The sequence below is a fragment of the Eptesicus fuscus genome, chromosome 17 (assembly GCF_027574615.1).
Source record: "Eptesicus fuscus isolate TK198812 chromosome 17, DD_ASM_mEF_20220401, whole genome shotgun sequence".
NCBI lineage: Eukaryota > Metazoa > Chordata > Mammalia > Chiroptera > Vespertilionidae > Eptesicus > Eptesicus fuscus.
In genome coordinates this window covers 17,419,645-17,441,456 of record NC_072489.1, presented here as the reverse complement: position 1 = coordinate 17,441,456, position 21,812 = coordinate 17,419,645, and the positions used below count along the sequence as shown (strand labels likewise).

The following is a 21,812-nucleotide window of genomic DNA, read 5'->3' as shown; positions in this document are numbered from 1 at the left end:
CCAGCATCCAGGTACACACTATCCGATAGGTTACCTCTGTCTAGTGAAGATCCCATCATATACCACAAAGGAAAGAAAACTAGTTAACCAATTGAAAACACAAGTACCAAGTGAATTACCATGATCTTCTTAGTAAACCCACTGATAGCTTTTACTGAATATTTGTTTGTTGATATGAAACAGTAACCACAGAAAGGTTAAAATCCATAGTTAAATGTCAACAAAGCAGTACCAGGTTTTGATGGCAGATCCCACTTAGGAAAGGGCTTCTTTGACCCATTTATGATGGACAGAAAGTATGGTCCTGCTTGACAGCATTTAGAGATTATTTCTTTGAGTCAACAACAAAAATGAGCACATAGCCCAATCTGCTCAAATTAAGGTTAGATCTCATACCACACTGGACCTTCTACCAAGAGATTAAACACAAATTACAGTAAAAAAAAAAAAAATACTGCTGGATGAAAACAGGACCAGCAAAGCCTTTCACCGGGAAGGTAATATTTTAATTTCTCAAAATAAAGGAAGTAATTTTTTTTACAATATTCAAGATACTGCAAAAACAAAGCATATGAATAAGAAAAAATATACATAATGAGAATCGTATTCCAAAGTTATACCATTACTAGGCAGAACAATAAGTGTACAGAAGCTGAGTACTTCATATTATGTAATAATCTTATGGAGATAATGCTATAAGCAAACAAAAATAAATAACATATTGGGATCCAGAAGTTGAGAAACAAAGACAAAAATCGAAGGGCAGAGGCAGCTAAGTCACAGAAGCATATCTAACATTATTTTTCTAAAAATCATCTAGACAATGCTGCTACTCAGAAGATACAGAAAGACAAATCTAGTTTTGTTGGTAACTTTCAATTTTGATACAATTTCAACTCAGAAAAGTGGAAAGACCCATATAGGAACTCTGTATCCTTTTTACTCAGATTCACCTACAGCTTACACATTACCCTATTTGTTTTATCATTTTATACAGACATATTTTTTTGCACTATTTTGAAAGTTGAAGTTATATTACACTTAACACTTAAATACTTCAGTATATATTTCCAACAAAGACATTCTCTTACATACCACAGTATAAATTTAATAAAACCAGGATACTTAATACATACTATTACCTAATCCGCAGTCTACTTTCAAATTTAGTCAACTCTCCCAATTAATTTCCTTTATAGCTATTTCCCCCAGTCCAGGATGTAATACACTATTATGAATGGCATTTAGTTGTCATGTCTTCTTAATATCCATTAATCCAGAACAGCTTTCTTTTCCTTTCTTTCTTTTCCCCTTTGGAGGCTTATTTTTTATTGTGATAAAATTCACTATTTTAACCATATGAGATGGTGTGGCTTCTTTCAAATAACATGTTTTCTAGGTTTATCCATGTTGTAGCATCAATCAGTATTTCTCTTTATTGCCATATATATATATATATATATATATATATATATATATATATATATATATATATATATGTATATATTCTCAAATTTGTTTATCCATTCATCCAACGAAGGATATTTGGGTTGTTTTCACCTAGGACTACAATGCACATTGTACAAATATTTGTTTGACTATCAGCTTTCAATTATTTGGTGTATATGCCTTAGAAATGAATCTTGCACTCTCAGGCAGGCTAAATGACTAAAGTCCTAGCCAACATTTCACTGCAACCTCATATAAAAACCTGAGCCAGAACCATCAAGCCAAACTCCTTATTCACAGAAAGCACAGGAGACAAGTAATGATTATTGCTGTTTTAAGCCACTAAACTTCAGATTTTCTTTTAGAAGACTTATAGTTATAGATTTGACATTTAGGCCTGTAATCCATTTCAAGTCAATTTTGTGTATAGTGACATAGAGGTAAGGTTTATTTTTTTAAAAAATATGGACATACAGTCGTTTCTAAACCATTTGCTGAAAATCAATTGACAGGTTAAGTATGGATCTACTCTTCTATGATGTTCTCTGATTTGAGTGGCCCATTTTCTTTGGAAGGTCTTATGATTATTAGCAAAGTATATGATTATTTTTCAAAGTATAAATAAACATGGAATTATGTAAATGGTTTTTAAAAGGCAGCTTGAGAGACCAGGAGGTCATAAACTTATAAAACATCTGCTTAAAGTTGCAGATGCCTTTAGGAGCTCTGGGACCGGGATTTCCAGATATGATTCAAACTCCTGAATACTGTGCTCAAACAGTAAATCCTATTACAGGGTTGATCAAAATAGGGGCAATAATTTTGCCTTCTGGGATTCAACTGGATGAAGCCAAAGAGAAAAAAAATCTTATCTAGGAGTTTAATGTCATTATTTATTCTAGATAAGACCCACTTTTCAAGTTCTATAGTCCAAAATAAACTTTTTCAATCAAATAGAAGTTGATAGACTATGATAGTAAAATTGGTGCTACTGCCTGGCCAGTGTTCTCAGTGGTTGAGCATTAACCCTTGCACCAAGAAGTCTCTGGTTTGATTCCGGTCAGGGTACATGCCCAGATTGTGGGCTTGATCCCCAGGGGGCATGTAGGAAGCAGCCAATTGATGATGTTTCTCTCTCATAGACATTTCTATCTTTCTCTCCCTCTCCCTTCCTCTCTCTCTAAAATCAATAAAAACATACTTTAAAATAGGTGCCACCATATAATCTAGAACCTTAAAATATTCCTAGTACACAGAAAACCTGATAAAGAACACACTTTTATAATTTAATTAAGAGGTCATCCTTTATGAGACTGAAATAATTGGACTATTTTAATATTAACATTTCTCTATATTGCTGAAATACATTCCAAAGTCTCTCTAAATCCTTCAAGAAATATTTGAAGTTGTACTTCAAAGACAAATTAATGAGAATAATATATTCTTCCAGAAAATACAATTTTGGCATATCATTTCCAAATAATAAATAGTTGGGGCAGGGAAGGCTAGAATATTAGAAAGAGGAAATTCAACAGTTTTCCCATGCAATTAATGCTCATACATCATTATTTAGTTGGTACATAGACAGATGCCAAAGCCTTAGTAAGCTACTGATCTTAAACAAGCACACTATTCCAAATAAAAAATAAAATGTTGCACAGTTAATATGTGTTATTCTTCTTCCCCATCACATATATGAATTAGCAAGAAGGTAGATTTGGGGATATGTCATATAAAAATTAAAGCAAGACATTTATAATTTGGAATAGTTTATGATTTCTTCTTCTCCTAACTCAGAGTTTCCAATCTTTTCAGAGATAATATTGCTTTAGCAACAAACATAAATTACTGTGCAACAAAATGTGGAAGGTGAATGCTGAAGATACTGTCAGCCTCCCTCTGCCAGAAAGCCATTCTCTTTTCAGTCCCAATTACAACCACTCTCATAGCTCTGAGCACTGTTCCAAATGCCTAGAATGCAAATGCTTTTCTAGTTCATTGCCTACATGGCTATAGAAAAAAATGAATACAAATGAAGATGCTTAAAAAAAACAGTGGCAGAAGATTTGATTAAAGCTATGATAAAGATTCGAGAGTCCACTGGAACAGCATTAACTTCAAGGGAATTATACAACTTTATTGAAGTGATTTATTCCAGGTCTCAGTATCTGATGAGGTGTTATTAAAGCCCTAGACGGAGAAAGTCATCAATTCTACCCATTAAGCCTGCACACTTGCTTCCAAGTGTGCACATTCTTTCTCTGGATGAAAGAATTGATGTTTTACCATTATTTATCGTCTGTTACCTGATCTAAAAATTAATTTTGAACTTTGGTCACTCAGATCAATCAGTGCTGAAAAGAACTGTCCTGAGCTCAGCAGCAGTCATGGTTTTAGTCACATGGCTTACAAAAGGCTTCCCTATCACTTCATGAAAACACAATCTCAGACCAGTTTTGAAAAATATGTTAATATAGTATTTCATCTTCTCCCATTTGGAAAAAATATTATAAAAATGCATCATAAGAATAAAAACAAAAAAGTTTCACTCTGAGGATCATCGTTCACACCCTTGATTCACACTGTTCTAGAACTACTGTCCCCCAGGAAACCCTTTATTTGAAGATTTCTAAATCATTTTGAAATCGAACGTTTATAGATATCCCTTGAACACCACTGACCTTTAAGATATACCAAGAATTAAAAAATTATAGTTTGCATTTCTATGTCAGGCACTGTGCTAAGCACTTGCATGAGCTTTTTCAGTCCTCACTGCAATTCTATGAGGGAGGAGACACTATCAGCACTTTACAGATTAGAAAAGTGAGGCTTAGAGAAGTTAAATAAGTAGCTCAAAGTGACAAATGCTATGAAGTGGCAGGACAGATCATGGTCTGACTCCCGAGCCTAGGCCATGAAACATTACATGTTATAGTGTATCAAATACACAGAAATGGACCAGGTTTCTACATTGTTTGCAATTTCTGAAATTGTTAATGGGCACTGAATATTTTCGGAGCAAAACACTGTTCACTATTGTAAAATATTAACTTTGGGGCTTAACTTGTATCAGCTCAGTTATCTTAAAAACAAAGTTTAGTTAATGATGTAGGTACACATCATATTTTTATGCCTTGACTTGTTCAAATATATACTCTAATCATTTTCAAAATAAGTATCAGTTTAAGAATGTAATGGCTCTTTATACTCTTCTTCATTAACAAATCTTAGATTAACCTGTAATTGGAGAAGCTTTTGATTTAAATTTAAAACTTTTAAAAATGCATCATGGCAAAGACAAATATGCAAAGCAAGAACTCTCCTCACACTTTCTCTGCAACCAAAGCACATCAGTAGATATTTAGGCTGAGAACCCATTTTTACCAGAATAGGATAAATTGCTTTGAGAAGCTTTCATAGAACTTCATTTGTGTAACTTTAAAACATGCTACAGTATTTCTGCTAAAATAAGAAAAAGGAAGTTAGCTTGGAACCAAGTCCTCTCATGTCAAAGTGAATTTCAAATCTTGTTTCATGACAAATAACAAAATATGAAGGTGTTAGAAATGCAATGGTTAGTCATGTTCATGTTTTCAAATCAATAATGATAAGTCAAATGGGTTAAGCTGACCCCAAATTCAAACACAATAGAATATAAAATTAAAATGTAATAAAAAACATCATAAAAGAAGTCTGAATATTTGGGGCAACCAAGTAAATTATACCCTTCTTGGGAGCCCTTAATGGTCATATTGTTTCTTTTTTCAACCTGAATAATCAAACACATGTTAAACAACAGACTTAAGTTAGTGGTAGAACTCAGAGACTGGAAAGAGACATTATGCATACTCCTTGCAGCAATACAGGAAGTATTTGATACTATTCATAAGCTGCATCTGAAGAGGCACTCTATGCTAACAGGAAAACAAAAGGAATCCAGCCTTCCCACAGGCAATCAGAACTTAGCATGCAAAGGACAAATCCCTGTAAGGAAGCAAGCAAGAAAGCCCTCTGCTATGAAGTGGCTGCTCATTATCTTTGGAAGCTTAAAGGATTTATACCAATGTCACCAAAATGAGTGATATTTATAGAACCTAACAGAGATAAACAATTCCCCCACTACCAATTCTAAGAAAAAAGTTCATTATTTTTAATACATAAAGCTTACTAATAAGATATCCTTAAGAATACAGTAACACTTGATTTTGAATCCTTGATCAACAAAGAATATTACTTTCAATAGTCAAAGTTTAAAGAAGACTGGTGCTCTTTTGTCATCTATGGTGGCTGACTACTTAGTAATGCTATAGATTCCAGACTTCCAAGCAGGTATCTCTTCCCTCTTCTAACTTCCTAGGAAAGATACCTATCTGAATCAAGTCATTTTAAATCTTCAAGCCTTAAACCATACAATTGTCAAGTTTTTAGCTGCTCCTACAAACTGTTGTGCTGAATTAGAGAACAGGAAGTCAATTTCCTCAATCACAGGTGTTAGCATTCCATCTGATCTATGCTCCATAGCACTATGGTTTTGCTATAGCTATTCTAAAATAGAATCTCTGGGGTTACTAATACATTTTTTGACATAATTATGTAAGTGTGTGTTGGTTTGTTTCACAATGCAGTTAAAGGCAAAAAGATAAGACAGTCTATGCATTAATGATAGGATGACTGGTTTGGTGTTTGGTAATGGGACTATTAAAAATATATCCCATTTTAAAAACAAGAAAGCACATAAAAATGTTCTATAAAAATAAAGAGCACCCTATGATCTTCATTAATTATATCATTGTTTTAAACCAAAAGATATTCTAATTCGGTTTAGTTTATATTTTTATTAAGAAATGCAAGAGTAATGTTTTTTAAAAATGAATAAATTTTAATAATTTATAAGCTATAATTAAAGAGTCTAAACCTTCAAAGATCAATTTAAAAATGTCCTTGAAAAGGACACATGTCCTTGAAATTCTCTTTTATCAGCCTACAATCTATATATTCCTTTTTTCATGGTTTTCTCCATATATTTTCTAGCTTTTACAAAGTTAAAGTTGTTGATTAGCTTAAAAAAAACAAAATAATAAAGTCTTTCTAAATGTTCTGTTTCCCCTGAAGCCATTTTGAGCAAAGTGCAACTAAGCAACAGCTTATCTATATTTGTTATGTAAGAAATTTTAAAAGAAAAAAAACTATTGATTTTTCACTTGAAGTTACTATTACAGTTCAATTAGGAGCATGGCATCCCAACTAAGATTATTTAAATGATCCAATATACTGAATAACCCTCATATAATATAATGTTTAAAATAGTTTGTTGACCTTTTGTGTGACACATAATGTTAAAACTTCCTTTTAAAATGGACTAGCCAAATTTTCCTGTCTTGGTTTTTTTTTTTAATGGTTTTATGAAGTTGTGATTATTTTGAGTGATGTTATAGTTTTTATAGTTGTAAGTACACACTCTGGAATGAACCTCATAAAGTTTATTACAATAAATGTAAATAATCTTATAAATATAAATGAGAAAACCACTTCCTTTTAAATTATAGTAGGTACTATAGTCTCAAGGACTTATGCAGTGTTTGAACTGGCATATTAAAGAAAAAGTACATAAATTTAAAGTGAGAGCAATGAATCATTCTCTGAAGGGAGTAGGGAAAGGACATGAACATGCACCGAACTGAACCTTTGTCCCTGAAGCGTTACTATGGGTTTGGAACATTAACTAAGTTAAAGCACATGCTGTCAGTACCTGCCAGAAATCCTGATCAGAAGATGAGAAAAAGAAAAAAAATTGACATTGCTTGATTATATGAGCAAACTCCCATTTTGATTATATATATAAACATCACAAAATATAACAGATAAAGGACCAATTAAGAACTGCAATAAAATCAATGAACACCTGGAAATAGAAAATGAGGACCAATCTGCTAGGTACAATAAAACAAAAAGCAAAAACCCCAATAACTTAATATAACCTCCTAAAAGTGAAACATACAATTGTAGAAAAACTTCATATTACTATAAAAAGGAAACACACAAATAATTACCTGTATCTTAAAAAAAAGGGAAAGCAAACACTTCTTTTTTTCATGGATAGTCAAACCATTTCTTTAAGGTTTTCCATTTGGATGTCTCACTATCACCTTATGGATATAATATTTTTGAACTTCATGGCAAATTCATTGCTTTACCATTCATATTAACATATAGGCAACCAAACTCAAATAAGTTCAGAGAATTAGTAATTACCCTAAGGATCAGTTCAGATCTCCTGCAAATTATGTTGCATTAAATAAATTACTATTCACATGCCATCTTGAAGATTTGATGAAGCAGTTTACGTTTGCTAATTTAGCTGAGTACCACTCTAAAATATCTTCAAATATCAAATAATTTTAAAGATTTTTTTCAATACATAAACTTCACTGGCTGTGAAATAAAATTTGACCTAAACTTATCATACTTCTTAAACCAAGCTTAGTAGCATGAAAAAAATTCTTGACTAAAAAAACATTGGCTTTTAGCAATTTACAAGCTTAAGGCTAAGTTTGGTATGACGGGGGTGAGATGAATCACTGTAAACACAGGACAGTTCAGATATGAGAAATCAAACTAGAGGTCTCTCTTCAGTTCATGGACTAACTACTTAATCCCAGCCAACTGGTCATTACAGAGATAGCACAAGTAGATTTTTTATACCCGATCTAACTGGGAAGGAAAGAACCACGGAGAGAGTAATTATGTACAGGGTATGCTATTCTGCAGCATTTCATACAAACCAAGAAAGAAGATTATATATATATATATATATATATATATATATATATATATAAAATAGCCAGCTCCATTCATAGATTGAATAAAATGCTCAAAGTCGTGCAAAGTAGCTATAATTTGTAGAGCTAGGTACTTTTCTCATTGTCCTGATTTCAGTGAGAAGGTAACTGGCACTGAGAGAGGGTGAGTAGTAAATGGTCTCCTGCCGAAGGTAACCCATCAATTATATGGCAGAGTCCATATATGAACACAGGATGGTCTATATCCAAAGTCACACTGTTTTCACCCTGTGCTATTTACTATCCACTGAGTTCAGCATTCCATAATGTATTTTTTCATCCTCAATTCAGCATACTGTAACATCTCTCAACCATTTACATTTAGTAAATACTGAGATTCTCAAAATGGAAATCCCTTAAAAAATATTTCAGACACTAAAGCCAGATTTTCTTAGGGCTGTGGTGTGTACAAAAGAACTAAAATTGCTAATTTGTAAGAAGAGAGAAAATGAGAAACTGTTTTAAAATAATTTAAAGACCTTGTATGATAAAGAGGAAGAGGAAAAAATCTGAGACTAAAAATAAAAGAGAAAATTGCAGCAGGTATCAAAGGATTTCTTGAAATGCTGAGTCAGTTTCTGCATTCACTGTTAATGTAATTACTTTCTAAACTTCTGCTTGTCTAAACACCGACTCTAATGAGTAGCACCATTCAAATGGTGCTACATCTGACACACAACTAATCAATATTTGAAAGAGCAAATAGTTTAGCTATAGCTAAAACATTATTCTCTCTACCATCTTGATTACAATGAGCTAAGACCCAATTTTTCAAATACATATGACAGTGTTACTTAAGAGAGATGGCTTTAGTAATAAAAAGAATAAAAATAAAAAAAGAATGAAAAGCATTTTTCAAAATGCCAATTGGTGTTTGTGGCATATGAGAAAATAATGGAGCAAATAACAGAATAACAGTAAAGTTGAAATTCTGATTTCTACTTTTAGCTATTAAAAATTGTATACCTCTTATTTTCTTTCATTAAAATGAAACTATGTGATTTTTCAGAGTAATTATGGGTTCCAACTGTACTTTATCACAGCAGAAAAATTAATTTTAGCAGTCTTAGCAAAAAGAAGGTAAAAGAATAAGTTTTATTTTTTTCCCAAACAGCATTAAGGTAGTAAAGTGATTATCTGACAAGAGAAATTTCTATTTACGAATAGATTATATAAACAAATAGCTTAGATGTATGAAAGATGGCATAGCATAGTGCTTAAGATGGTGAATTTTGGAGCCAGACTACTAGTTTGAAATTCTGGCTCTACCACTTACTAGCTGTATGATCTTATTTTTTTTAAAAAAAGGTTAAGTTAATTTTTTTAACTTTTCTGTACTTCTTTTATTTGTAAAATGATAATAAAAATAGTAAGCTACCTAAAAGAATAGTTGTATAGATTAAACGAGTTATTACATGTAAGCACTTAGAACAGTGCGTGGCACATACTAAGCACTCAAAAAGCCCTAACTATTCTTTTTCATATTATTATTGGTAATACTCACCTCAAGAGACAAATAGAGTCAAGCATTTGTCATTTTGAGATTACTTTAAACTGGCAAAATAAAACACTGACAGCAATGAGTGAAGAGGTTAATGGTGTTTTTTAAAAAGGCTAAATCAGTGGTCAGCAAACTCATTAGTCAACAGAGCCAAATATCAACAGTAGAACGATTGAAATTTCTTTTGAGAGCCAAATTTTTTAAACTTAAACTTCTTCTAATGCCACTTCTTCAAAATAGATTCGCCCAGGCCGTGGTATTTTGTGGAAGAGCCACACTCAAGGGGCCAAAGAGCCGCATGTGGCTCGCGAGCCGCAGTTTGCCGACCACCTGGCTAAATCATTACCCCTAAAATAATACGTGACTATGAAATAATTGTGGAGAACTTTAGTCTTCAAGGAACTGAAGTATTTTATCCATTCTCTTGAAATCTGTTACAGTTTTTTTTAAAGCAAGAATGTCCCTATTATAAAAGAAAGAGAACATAAGTAGAATGGGATTGATGGGCAAATGAAAAAATGGGAGCAAAAACAATAAAATTCTGCCTAGATATTCAAAATGAGCAATAGGAAAACCAGAAAAAATATATCAATTCATCTAGAATTTAGAGTTGACTGATTTAAAGTCTCTGTAAGCTAAAGGAGAGAGAGAGAGAGCTAATTAACACTTCAGAATTCATAAGAACATCATAACCTCCTATATAAAGTTGAGCAGCAGTTCAAATAAATGTTAAGATTTATCAAATTTTGTCTCATGAGAATTTCAGTCTACTCTCTCCTAATTTACATTTTCTTGATCTGCACTAGTTTTCACTCTTAGAAGACAGGAAATCCCTTATATAACTTACTATATGTGTCAAGGAGTAATACTATACTTTACCTTATTCCAGACTCATATTTTATCTGTGATATGAAGCAAATAATCACAACTTGAATAACGAACTAAGAGGAAAATGTGTGCCCACACTCCCCTCCGGGAATCAAGACTTACCCCTAAAGGGAACAGCATTTTAAAGTTCATTTATTAACATTTCAAAAATAACCTTTACCTAGTAAGCAATTAAAAGCATTCAGTTATATTAAAACTTTGATTTTTATAACCATACTTTTATTTCTTTTACCTAAATGTGGACAATTTTTATTTTAATTTGATATAAAGAGTTTTCCTGTTCCATTGTGAACAAATAATCTAGTATATATCACAAAGAAGATAAAAATAAAACACTAGTTAATTCTTCCAAATTGGAGAGATTCTAAGGAGGCTGTAATTACAAATATTAAATAATCTCAATCTGGAGGCATCATTTCTGGAATGTTCAGGAGAGCTGGGGTAAAAAGGGAACTTGATAAGGAGGAAAGAATAAAAAATATACTTTCTGAAAAAGAAATACAAGGTGGAATGATAATGGGCAATTAGTTTCAATGAGCAATTACTTGTTACTTGAAAAAAAAGAGGGTAAACTTTACTGTTTTTAGATGAGAGGATTACATTAAAACCCTGGAATATTGGTATTATTAGCTAAAGAAACAATTTTGCCTAGATGGTGAAGTTTCCTACTGTAACTTAAAAAAATAACAACAAAAAACCATCGTGGTATCTGTTATGGAGAGTTGTCTTTTACATGCAATAGAAATAGAAAATACAAAACATAATTTCCATATTTGGTATGCTGAAAAAAAAAAGGAGAGGTAAGAGAACCTGGAAAAGGGAGGGTATAAACCACACAAATAAAAGACAGCTACTAAATGATTAAATGAGAGAAATATTTGACAATTACATAATATAAAGGCTCCATTTAGAAATATACTTTGTTTCACAGGCCAATTATTAGATGATAAAAATTAAACCCAGAAAAAATAGTTATCATTAAAGAAATAATTCAAAATTCATGAAATAACTGCATTAACAAAAGTAAAATGTATGAACATTGTGCACTGCTGGGGGAGAAGGGTTTTTTGTTTTTTTAAATCTAAACAAAACAAAAGCCAGACCATATTTTATAGTATGGCATCTGCATAATGGTGTTGATATGCTATTTATAATGATTTTAAAATATCCTTTAATAAAATATGAACTCTTTCCAGGTTTGAGATTTTTAACCTTTTAAATCTAGTCTGAATATTTTAAAAATATCACTTGTCTACAAAATATATTCTTAAAACTAAAGGCCATTGACTATAGCTTCTTTATACATAGCCTGTGTTAGTAGATAGTTTTGAAAAGCATAAATGATGCAACTACCAATAATAATGTATTTCATGACTTTTGTACAAAGGAAATTGCCAGTATCCTTAGAGTAAGGGTACATTAACATAAGGTAGTGATGGGCTCTGGAAAATAATCCTCCCCAAAATTCAAAAGCCGCTTTATCAAATTCACTTTCAATGGCTATCAGTTGAAACCAGAATGTTTTATTTACATCTAAAGGGAATTCTATTTACTTCTCGTCAAACAGAATAGGAGAAAAGAGGATAAGTATTAAAGAAATAACTCTCCAATTATTTGTCCATATCAGTTGGACCATTCTTTTCTACTTTGCTTTTGGAGACTGTACGAAATTCAAGTATAAATGAGAAGAGACCCCAGGAAAATAATACTACTTCTACATTTGCCTGCTTTCAATGACAAAAAGGCTAAAGTGCAATTCAATTAGAAGCTAGTGCTTCTTACTGGTCAAAAGTTAAAACAAAGGGGAATCAGAGAATGAGAGTTAATATTCTTTCTCTAAGCAGTTCATAACTAGTTTATCTTCCAAGTTAAAAAATAAAAAAAGAGAAAATGATCCATTTAAAAATCAAAGCAAGTTTAAAAGGAAATTCCTCTAGGACAGTGGTCGGCAAACTCACTAGTCAACAGAGCCAAATATCAACAATACAACGAGTGAAATTTCTTTTGAGAGCCAAATTTTTAAAACTTAAACTTCTTCTAACGCCACTTCTTCAAAACAGACTCGCCCAGGCCGTGGTATTTTGTGGAAGAGCCACGCTCAAGGGGCCAAAGAGCCACATGTGGCTCGCGAGCCGCAGTTTGCCGACCATGGCTCTAGAATGTTAGATTTCTACTAAATTTCTGGCTATCATGTATGAAATTTACTAAAATTACCACACAAATCTGTTTGTGTGTTGTTGTTTTTTTTCAAAAATTCAATTATTGTTTTAGGATTTATATACTCTAGAAACTGCTACTTAAGAATTAAGATTTCCTGATTGAGACAACAAAAGAGTCATGAAGATGCAAAGGAAAATAAATAAGAAGACTGATAGTTAAATAAGTGTCGAACCCTTATAGTTATTAAGCAAAGGCTTTTATGCATGGCAAAAATCCCTGGAAAAACCTCTAAAGTGATTAAACAATAAATTTTGCACTCTTCATTATAATTAAGACTTGAAAACAGTACCAAAGCTACTTTCTTAGCTTCATCTGAAATAAAAGATAATTCATAAATTTACTGTTCAAGTTGCACATATTCAACTCTTTGCATGTTTTCAGGTTTACGTATATACAACAGAGAATTGAATTCTCATACTACTCTGGATTCTTTCAGTGACCAAAACAGTGATTTGTTAAATTGATTTTGCTTTAAGATATCACTGACTTAGTGAGTCATACCTCCAAGAAATATGCATTGACCAGTTGATTTTTCCCAAGTCATCAAACATTTACAGGTCACCTCCTGTGTGCTATGCATATGTTGGACTCTCAGTGACACAAAAACAGAAAAGCCAGGGGCCCAACTTGCCAGAGACTCTGAAATCAGACCATGACATCAGTGTCTGCAAATAACCGCTAACATGGATATGGTACTTTGTTATACATAAAGCAGACACCAAGGATCAGAGGGAAGATGTGGCTGTCACAAAGCAGAGCTAGACTCTGAACCTAGGTCTCCTAACAAAAAGTTCAATGCCTTTTCTTTTTTAAAATCACTGTTTCTCTTAGATTATGTGACTTTAAAAAGAAGATACAGATGGAGGCACTGTGCCACCTGAATAAGAAAGGTAATTTTTAGGCTGGAAGCCTTGGCTGAGATCTCTCAATTCTTAAGTCAGCCACTCATCATTTCCACTTGCACAAAAGACCTTAGCACTTATATCTTCACCTTACCAGTATGTGGAGTTTACATAATGAAGCAGGATGGACACCTTCCTGCAAGATCAGTTGCTACTAACCCTGACCTCTACCCATCTAGACCCTCTTTTGTGATCCTGCCTTTTCCAGCCACTGCATGATTTTCCTCCTGATTTCCTTCACTTTAGGCTTTGTAGAACCACTCCTGGCTCTTTCTTCTTTCTTCCTCCTCTTTAAAATTGACCTTTTACTTTTCTTTCTGACCCTGTGTAATACGTTCTTTCTCTTTTTGGAGAATTCAGCCTGAAAGGGAAAAACATGTTTAACTAACTGCTTTGAGATAATAAAATTAAAAGTTTCATTTTCTATACTAAAGAATGATTTATTATAAATGATTTATTCCAGGCATAAAATAAAGAATTGAAAGTAAGTATAATGCAAACATATGTAAATTTGGGGTCTTCATAACTATTATAAAAGCACTAGGAAGGACTTCCCTAATTTTCTTAATATTACTGCTATATACTATCATAGTTTGAGGAAGGTCAAATCAGATAGGTGTTTGTAAAACAAATGCAATATTGGGGGCTTAACTTTTGTGGCTTTTGAACTAAAGCTCAAATGTCAACATACACTGAATTAGGCCTTAATATAAACAGCAGGCAGTCCCGAGTATTACCTTGTGTGGATAAAGATAGAAGAAACTTCTGCTTGGCTCTTCCTGTAGAAGCATCTGAAGGCACTTACAGGCCTCCCAACCTAAGCAACACTCTTTTTTGATAAGATAAGCATGTATTCAGAAATCCCTCACAAATAATACTGGAGGAACTTTAAAATATTCTTAGTAAACAGGATATACACATGCCATAGTTTTCTCACCTTTCCATCAAAGCGTTTTATTATATATTGATCCAGGCCCAAGTCTGTGAAAGAGAAAAAACAATTCAATCAACTCAAATGAAACATGAAATGACAGCTCTCAGTTTTGTTTCCAATCATTCAATTAAATGTACTAGATGGTTTAGCTACAATATTATTCCAAGGTAACAAGAACGAAAATTTTGTCCCACTTTCAGACTCAAAGTGTAACTGCTATAAGATACCAACGTTTTACTTTACATATGAGAAGTGAGGCTCTGAGAGGATAAAGAGGGTAAAGGTTCATGTGAAAACCTATTCAACAGCAGAGCCAAACTAGAATCCAGGACTCTTCCCAGGGTGATGCTCTTTTCATTACATCAAAGAACTAATTACCTCTAAATAAACTGAGGGACATTAGATTAATCTGAATACATAATACTTTTTTTGGATCAAGTTAAAGAAAGGTCAGTTTAATATCAAAAGGAATTTGTGTAACACATATAAACAGATACAAACAGACCATCTTAATATTACCTTTTAAAATTGGGTTAAATAATAAATATTTACCCTGGGAATACATAGCGTTGAGTTCTAAGCACTGTGAAAGATATAAGTAAATATATTAAGTGCCCTTGAGGGCAGGTATTTTTTTGTCTTTGCCTACTTCTTTATCTCAGGAATAGTGCTTGATCAATAAATGTCTATTAACAAATGAATAAAAAAATTTAGAAAGACATATGCATATAATAACATTACAAGGGAACATACAATTGGTTCAATAAGAGGGTGCTGTGGAAGTTTTTAGAGGGGAGAAATCGGTTCCCAATTATGCTTACTTTTTCTTGCATAATTACTTAGTTCTTTTCTTTCAGTTCTTACAGCATTCATTCTAGCTCAGGCCTTATCTTCCTATGCCCAGAGCACAACAATGATTTTATTACCATCCCTCCCAGAGGAAACTTTTTGTACTTCTGCTTCCACACATTTGGTTATACATTCTCTCTATCTAAAACTAGAGGCCCGATGCACGAAATTCATGCAAGGGGCTCGCCCCGCTGCTACAGTGGCTGCCTCTGCCCCACCCACCCGCCACAGCGGCCACCTCTGCCTTGGCCCCCGCAGTTTCCTCCAGAAGGACGGCTGATCTAATTAGCATATTACGCTTTTATTATTATAGAGGTGCTTCACTTTCTAGACATCCACCGTAACAAAATGAACCACTGACTGCAAAAGAAAGGATAAGTCAGGAAACATTTAAAAACAAATCTAATCTGAAACCTCGCAGATGTTCAAAAAGATATCACAGTCACAGCGAACATGCTTCATTTTATCTTTTCATAGTCTGCCTGCTGCTTGTCCCATCTGCCCTCTCTTAGCCTGGGAGCTGCAGGTAGTATATGTTTTAAATTTTTTCAGTGGATGACAAGTGGGAAACACCACTCCAGCTTGAGGTGAGTGAAAGAAAGGGCAAGACTTTGCGCTGGTCCCTCAGGGAGCAAAAGGCCACAACACTTTTTTACCAAAATTTAGCAGCCTCTTTCTTCATTAAGCACTCCCTGGTTGCTGTACATTTTTTATTAGATTCCAGAGGTCCACTACAGTTACTTCTGTCCATTTTGGAACCTTAATGGTTGCATCAGTGGAATTCTTAGAGCTCTCAACTCTGTCATTTTCCCCACCATGTTTCCCAAATATATTTGTAAATTGTTACATTTAACTTAAAGTGTTAAGCCACTTATTTTCTTTCATCACACCTTGTTTGTTCAGGCTGTTTCCTCTATATGAGACATCCTTTCCACTACTCGTTGAGCATATTTAAGATAGTTGATTTAATGTCTCTGTGAAGTAAGTACAATGCTTAGATAGGCTTTTATCCAAACTCAGATGCATTCTCTAGAAATCATTCTCCCACCTTTCAGATTTAACTAAGTGCTCCTTGTTATATTGCCACAGCACCATCCTTCTTTAACAGATCACTACATTCTTGAAATTTCTCATTACTGTCTCTATCTCCCTCACTAACGAGCAACTTGATAGCAGTCACATTGTAATGCATTGCCTTCAGGAACATTCTCATTATAGGCAATGAACCTCAGCCGGAGGAGTACACTTTTCTCAATCCTTTAACCTGGCTGAGGATTGCCACATTAGACTGTAGGCTCCTCTTCTGTACTCCCAAAGCCTAGCATGATGCCAGACATATAGTAGCTACATATATATAATTATTGCATGGACCTATAAAGTTTAGGCAATACACAGAAAGAAACAAAGTAGCATATAACAAAAAGAAATATCACAATCTCATTTTTCACATTAACAACTTACGTTCTGGTTGTTTTTCATTGGGTGTTATGGATCGCACAAAATCTTGTGGAGTCATAAACACTTCAGATTCACCATGCTCACTGATTACTTTCAAGGTGGCAAAATATCGGAAGATTTTGTCTGGTGTAGAATATGCTCTAATCCTATTCTCATATTCCATTACCTAAAATTAGAAATCCAGGGTGTTATTATTAAGCAGTTTTCATTTTCATACATTTTATATCTTATTTTTAGGGAACTTTAAATTATATCACTTTTTTCTATTACTAGATTTTTAAAAAAATATATTTTATTGATTTTTTACAGAGAGGAAGGGAGAGGGATAGAGAGCTAGAAACATCGATGAGAGAGAAACATCGACCAGTTGCCTCCTGCACACCCCCTACTGGGGATATGCCCGCAACCAATGTACATGCCCTTGACTGGAATCGAACCTGGGACCTTCCAGTCCGCAGACCGACGCTCTATCCACTGAGCCAAACCGGTTTCGGCATATTACTAGATTTTTAAAATGTTAGAAATAAACTTGAATTTCAAAAACTTTTGAACCACTTTCTTCCAATATACCTTTCATACTTCATTTGAGGCAATACTTGTGTAATGTCTGTTTAGAAATTTTTGAAGAATTTTCTTATTTTTCTAAATCATTGAATGCTAGCAAAATTGAAAAATGTCATACAAGAACCTGGTAATTAAGAACCTGTAGGCTACCATATATATGGCATTATACCCTGTAGGCTACCATACAAGAACCTTGGCTACCATATATATGACATATAGGCTACCATATATATGGCATTAGAACCTGTAGGCTACCATACAAGAACATTGGTAATTAAGAACCTGTAGGCTACCATATATATGGCATTATACCCTGTTACTGAGATATGCCTCAGTAACAGGGTATAATGCCATATATATGGTAGCCTACATCTCAGTAACAGGGTATAATGCCATATCTCAGTAACAGGGTATAATGCCATATATCTCAGTAACAGGGTATAATTCCATATATATGGTAGCCTACAGGTTCTTAATTACCAAGTCTTTAAAAAGGAATAGATTTCCCGTTTTTAGTTCTATAAAATTTCCTGAATCCTAAAAAAAACACAGACTTGGGACTTCATAGGTTTGAACAGCTAATAGTCTTTCAAATACAAAGTACATAAAATGATAGCATCAAAAAATAGTAAAGTTACATACCATGGAAACTCAATTATTAACAGGTCTCAAACAATAAGACTTCTACTTTTTCTATAAAATTAAGCAAACTGCCAGTGGTCCTCTATTTATAGCATATTTAGAAAAGAGCAGAAGAGCACAAGCAAATATTTGAAAAGGAACAAAATCACAAAAGATCAGAATGTTAATATGAAAACTCATTTCCTTGTCTGGGATCCCAATCCCCATTCTGTGCATGGGACATACAAAATCTTCTGCATAGCATTTTTTTTACAAATTCTGGTATGAGAGAAATCTTTTCCATCAAAATACCAAATACATAGTACTTTGGTAAAGAGATTTCTCTCAGACCTGAATTTTATATGTTGAGATAGTCAACAATAAATAGTATCTTATAAATAATTGGTTAGAAAATGTGTCAAGGCGATACGATCTAAAATCCCATCAGTTCAATGTCTAAAAAGCAATACATAATATTAAGAAAAACACTGTTAATGTTTTTAATTTGCCATATTTACACAGCTATTACTATAACTGTCAGTCCTGGCTAGATGGCCACTTTGAGGTCACTGACAGCAGCTGTTTAACGATGGTTTTAATTCCACTACCAGATGTGCTTTCAGCAACTATGAAAGGACTGCTAATTTGTAACTATACATGACAAGAGTCTTCCTAATGCTAATTTTCATAAAAATCTGAATACTAATTTCAGAGATTTTATAAAAAGATTTGGCATGTGGCAAACACACTAAGGAGCTTTTCGACCCCTTAGTGACCTTAAGACTTAGCCAAAAGTCTTAAATCAAAGGCATTTTATATTATACTACAACTATCTGCTGGCTAATACTAGCTAGAGAATAAACTACTTTCTTTAGGCCCTCTATATGTTTGTTCTTCTGAGTAACAACAACACAATAATCAGTTTGTAACATTTAAGATATAAGTTGTAGCTACCGCTAAAGATGGCTTTGTGAACCAAAAATAGTTGAGTCAATCATACACAAAGGTAGAAAGAGAACTTAAAAGTTAATGATTTTCAGACTGAGAATCAGATTCCTTGGTTGTTACAATATTACTAAATTATGCTGCTTAATGTTATTAATGTTTTAGTTTGAAACAACAGGTCAAGGAAAGTAATACACTTTTTGCATTCCTGTATTGGTAGAGTTTCATATAGACATACTATATAGTATGTATTTTGTTTTTTTTTCCACTTAGCAGTGTTATCTTGGAGATCATTCCATATCAGTTTATATGGAATTGCCTCCTTTTAAGTGGTCATGTTAAAAGGAGCACAAACAATAAAGGGGTCAGAATACAGCATTCACTCTTTCTAAAAATCAATGGAAAAAGTATCCTTGGGTGAAGATTAACAACAACAAAAAAACAAAACAAAACAAAAATAAAATTACCATATGATCCAGCAGTTTTATTTTTGGGTACATATACTAGTACAATAGAATGGGAAGTGGAATATCAAAGAGATATCTATATACTCATGTTCATAGCAGCATTGTTGACAAGAGCTAAAATGTGGAAGCAACCCAAGTATCCATGAAGGGATAACTGGATGAGCAATGTGTAGTATACATATACAACAGAATATTATTCAGCCCTAAAAAAGGAAGAAAAATCAGATATATGCTACAACATGAACAACCTTGAAAACATTATACTAAGCGCAATAAGCCAGTCCCCAAAAAATGAAAATACTGTATGCTTCCATTTGTATGACATTATTTTAGTATTCAAAATCATAGTGACAGGAAGTAAAATGGTGGTTTCCAAGGCTGGGAGAAAGGGATAGTAGGGAGTTATTATTTAATAGGTGTATATTTTCAGTTTTATAATATGAAAACAGTTATGGAGATGAATGATGGTGATGGTTGTACATTGCTATATACTCTTTTCAATATGTACTGAATACCACTAACCCGTACACTTAAGAACGGTTTAGATGATAAATATTATGTTATATGTATTTTATCACAATAAAAAAAATTGAAAGAAAAGAGAAACCCTGGAGGAGTGGGAAAACAACTAATGAGAAAAACATAAAAGAGCAGTTAAAAGATACAAAGGATAGGTTCTTTTAAATCCAAGTGGAGTTCCAAAAGAAAGAAATGACAGTGAAGCAATATTGAGGCGATGTCTGAGAATTTTTCAGAATTGAGGACTTGAGGTTTCAGAAGGGACAAAAAATTTTGAAAATTAAAAATAAAACAAAACAAAATGAAAGAAGCATGCACAAACCAACAAAAACTGCATCCACAAATTAAGTGATACGATTTTCCTAACTCTTTGCACCTGTGAATTTTTTAAAATTTAAATAAAACCTACGTTGTGGGTTTGAGTCCCAGTTGGGTGTGTGCAGGAGGTCACCGATTGATGTTTCTCTCTCATCAATGTTTTTTCTCTCTCTCGAAAATCAATAAAAACACTTCCTTAGGTGAGGATTAAAAACAACAACTGAAGTAAATATAGAAGAATGTTAAAATGACAAACCAAGTGTTGGGTACATGTATGTTCATTCTAGTAGTCTTTATTTTCTTGGCTATTTGAAGTATTACATGAAAATCAAGAAAACATAAAGGAACAAAAGTAAAAAGTTTAAAAGAAAACTGGGGATGTCAAAAACAGCATGTAGATACTGGAGCAATTTGGTATTACAGGGAAAAAATGTAAATGAGATGTAGCTAGAAAAAAACTGATCATAAGTGCAGTTTATTGTTTAATTAAAGATAGAAGAATCTTGAATATGACTATGTAGATAGACTATGTAAAAACACACACACACACAAAGAGTAACTGGGGAAAAAAACAGCATAAAGAAAGAATAAGTGTTGACAAAAGTTCTTGGTGAGACAGGATAACATGTGGAATGATTATGCTTGAACAGAAAAAAATAGCTCTTTCACTGAGACTTCAGTGAAAGAAAACAGAATTATTTCAAACAGAGACAAGAAAGGTTTTTATAGGTATGGAGTTAAAAATTAATTACATCGATAGCTTTCACTTTTTCTGACTTATGAGATATGGTCATCTGTTGAGCAGACAGCGGGAGTAGAAAGTGGAAGGTTCAAAATAAATGCTTATATGGGTCATTTTAGCTCTACTTTGTAAAAGTTTAACTCTAAATAAAACTACCGGAGTAAGAAAAATTTGAACTTTCCTTGAATTCACTCAGGGCAAAAGATTTAAATAAATGTATCATGGAAACACTAGGATAGTTGACAATTAACTTGTGATACATAGCTTTTGTTCAAATTCACCTCAGTAAGAAATGAATTTAGGAAACGAGAAGACTTATTAATAACTTCATCCAAACAGACAAACAGAAAATCCAAATTTCTAAAAGAAATTCCTCTTGCAAATATGTACCACACACACACACTCACACACACACACACACACACACACACACACACACACACTACATAAATAAGTCAAATTATCTTCTTGCATTGATTAGGTATATTTTAGCAAGTGAAGGCAATTTCCTGTATTTTAATGTTAACATGCAAAATATCTAATAAATTTACCCTTTTGACTTTTCATCACTCATGTCTGCTGAATTCAAATGCCCA

At 33.1% G+C, this 21,812-nt stretch overlaps 1 protein-coding gene across 3 annotated transcripts in view; it reads right to left on the bottom strand.

Annotated features, from left to right (window-relative positions):
- The window catches only part of MICU1 (mitochondrial calcium uptake 1), a 181,929-nt gene that overhangs the window by 98,639 nt on the left and 61,478 nt on the right, over positions 1 to 21,812 (bottom strand). For 2 of the 3 annotated variants that reach the window (XM_028151351.2, XM_054728692.1), the window contains exons 4-6: positions 17,044 to 17,206; positions 14,737 to 14,780; positions 13,999 to 14,160 (exon numbers count right to left, since the gene is read on the bottom strand). In XM_028151351.2, the coding sequence (XP_028007152.1) occupies positions 13,999 to 14,160; positions 14,737 to 14,780; positions 17,044 to 17,206 (369 nt within the window). The remainder of the gene's footprint in view (positions 1 to 13,998; positions 14,161 to 14,736; positions 14,781 to 17,043; positions 17,207 to 21,812) is intronic. The other variant, XM_028151360.2, reaches the window with a different exon arrangement.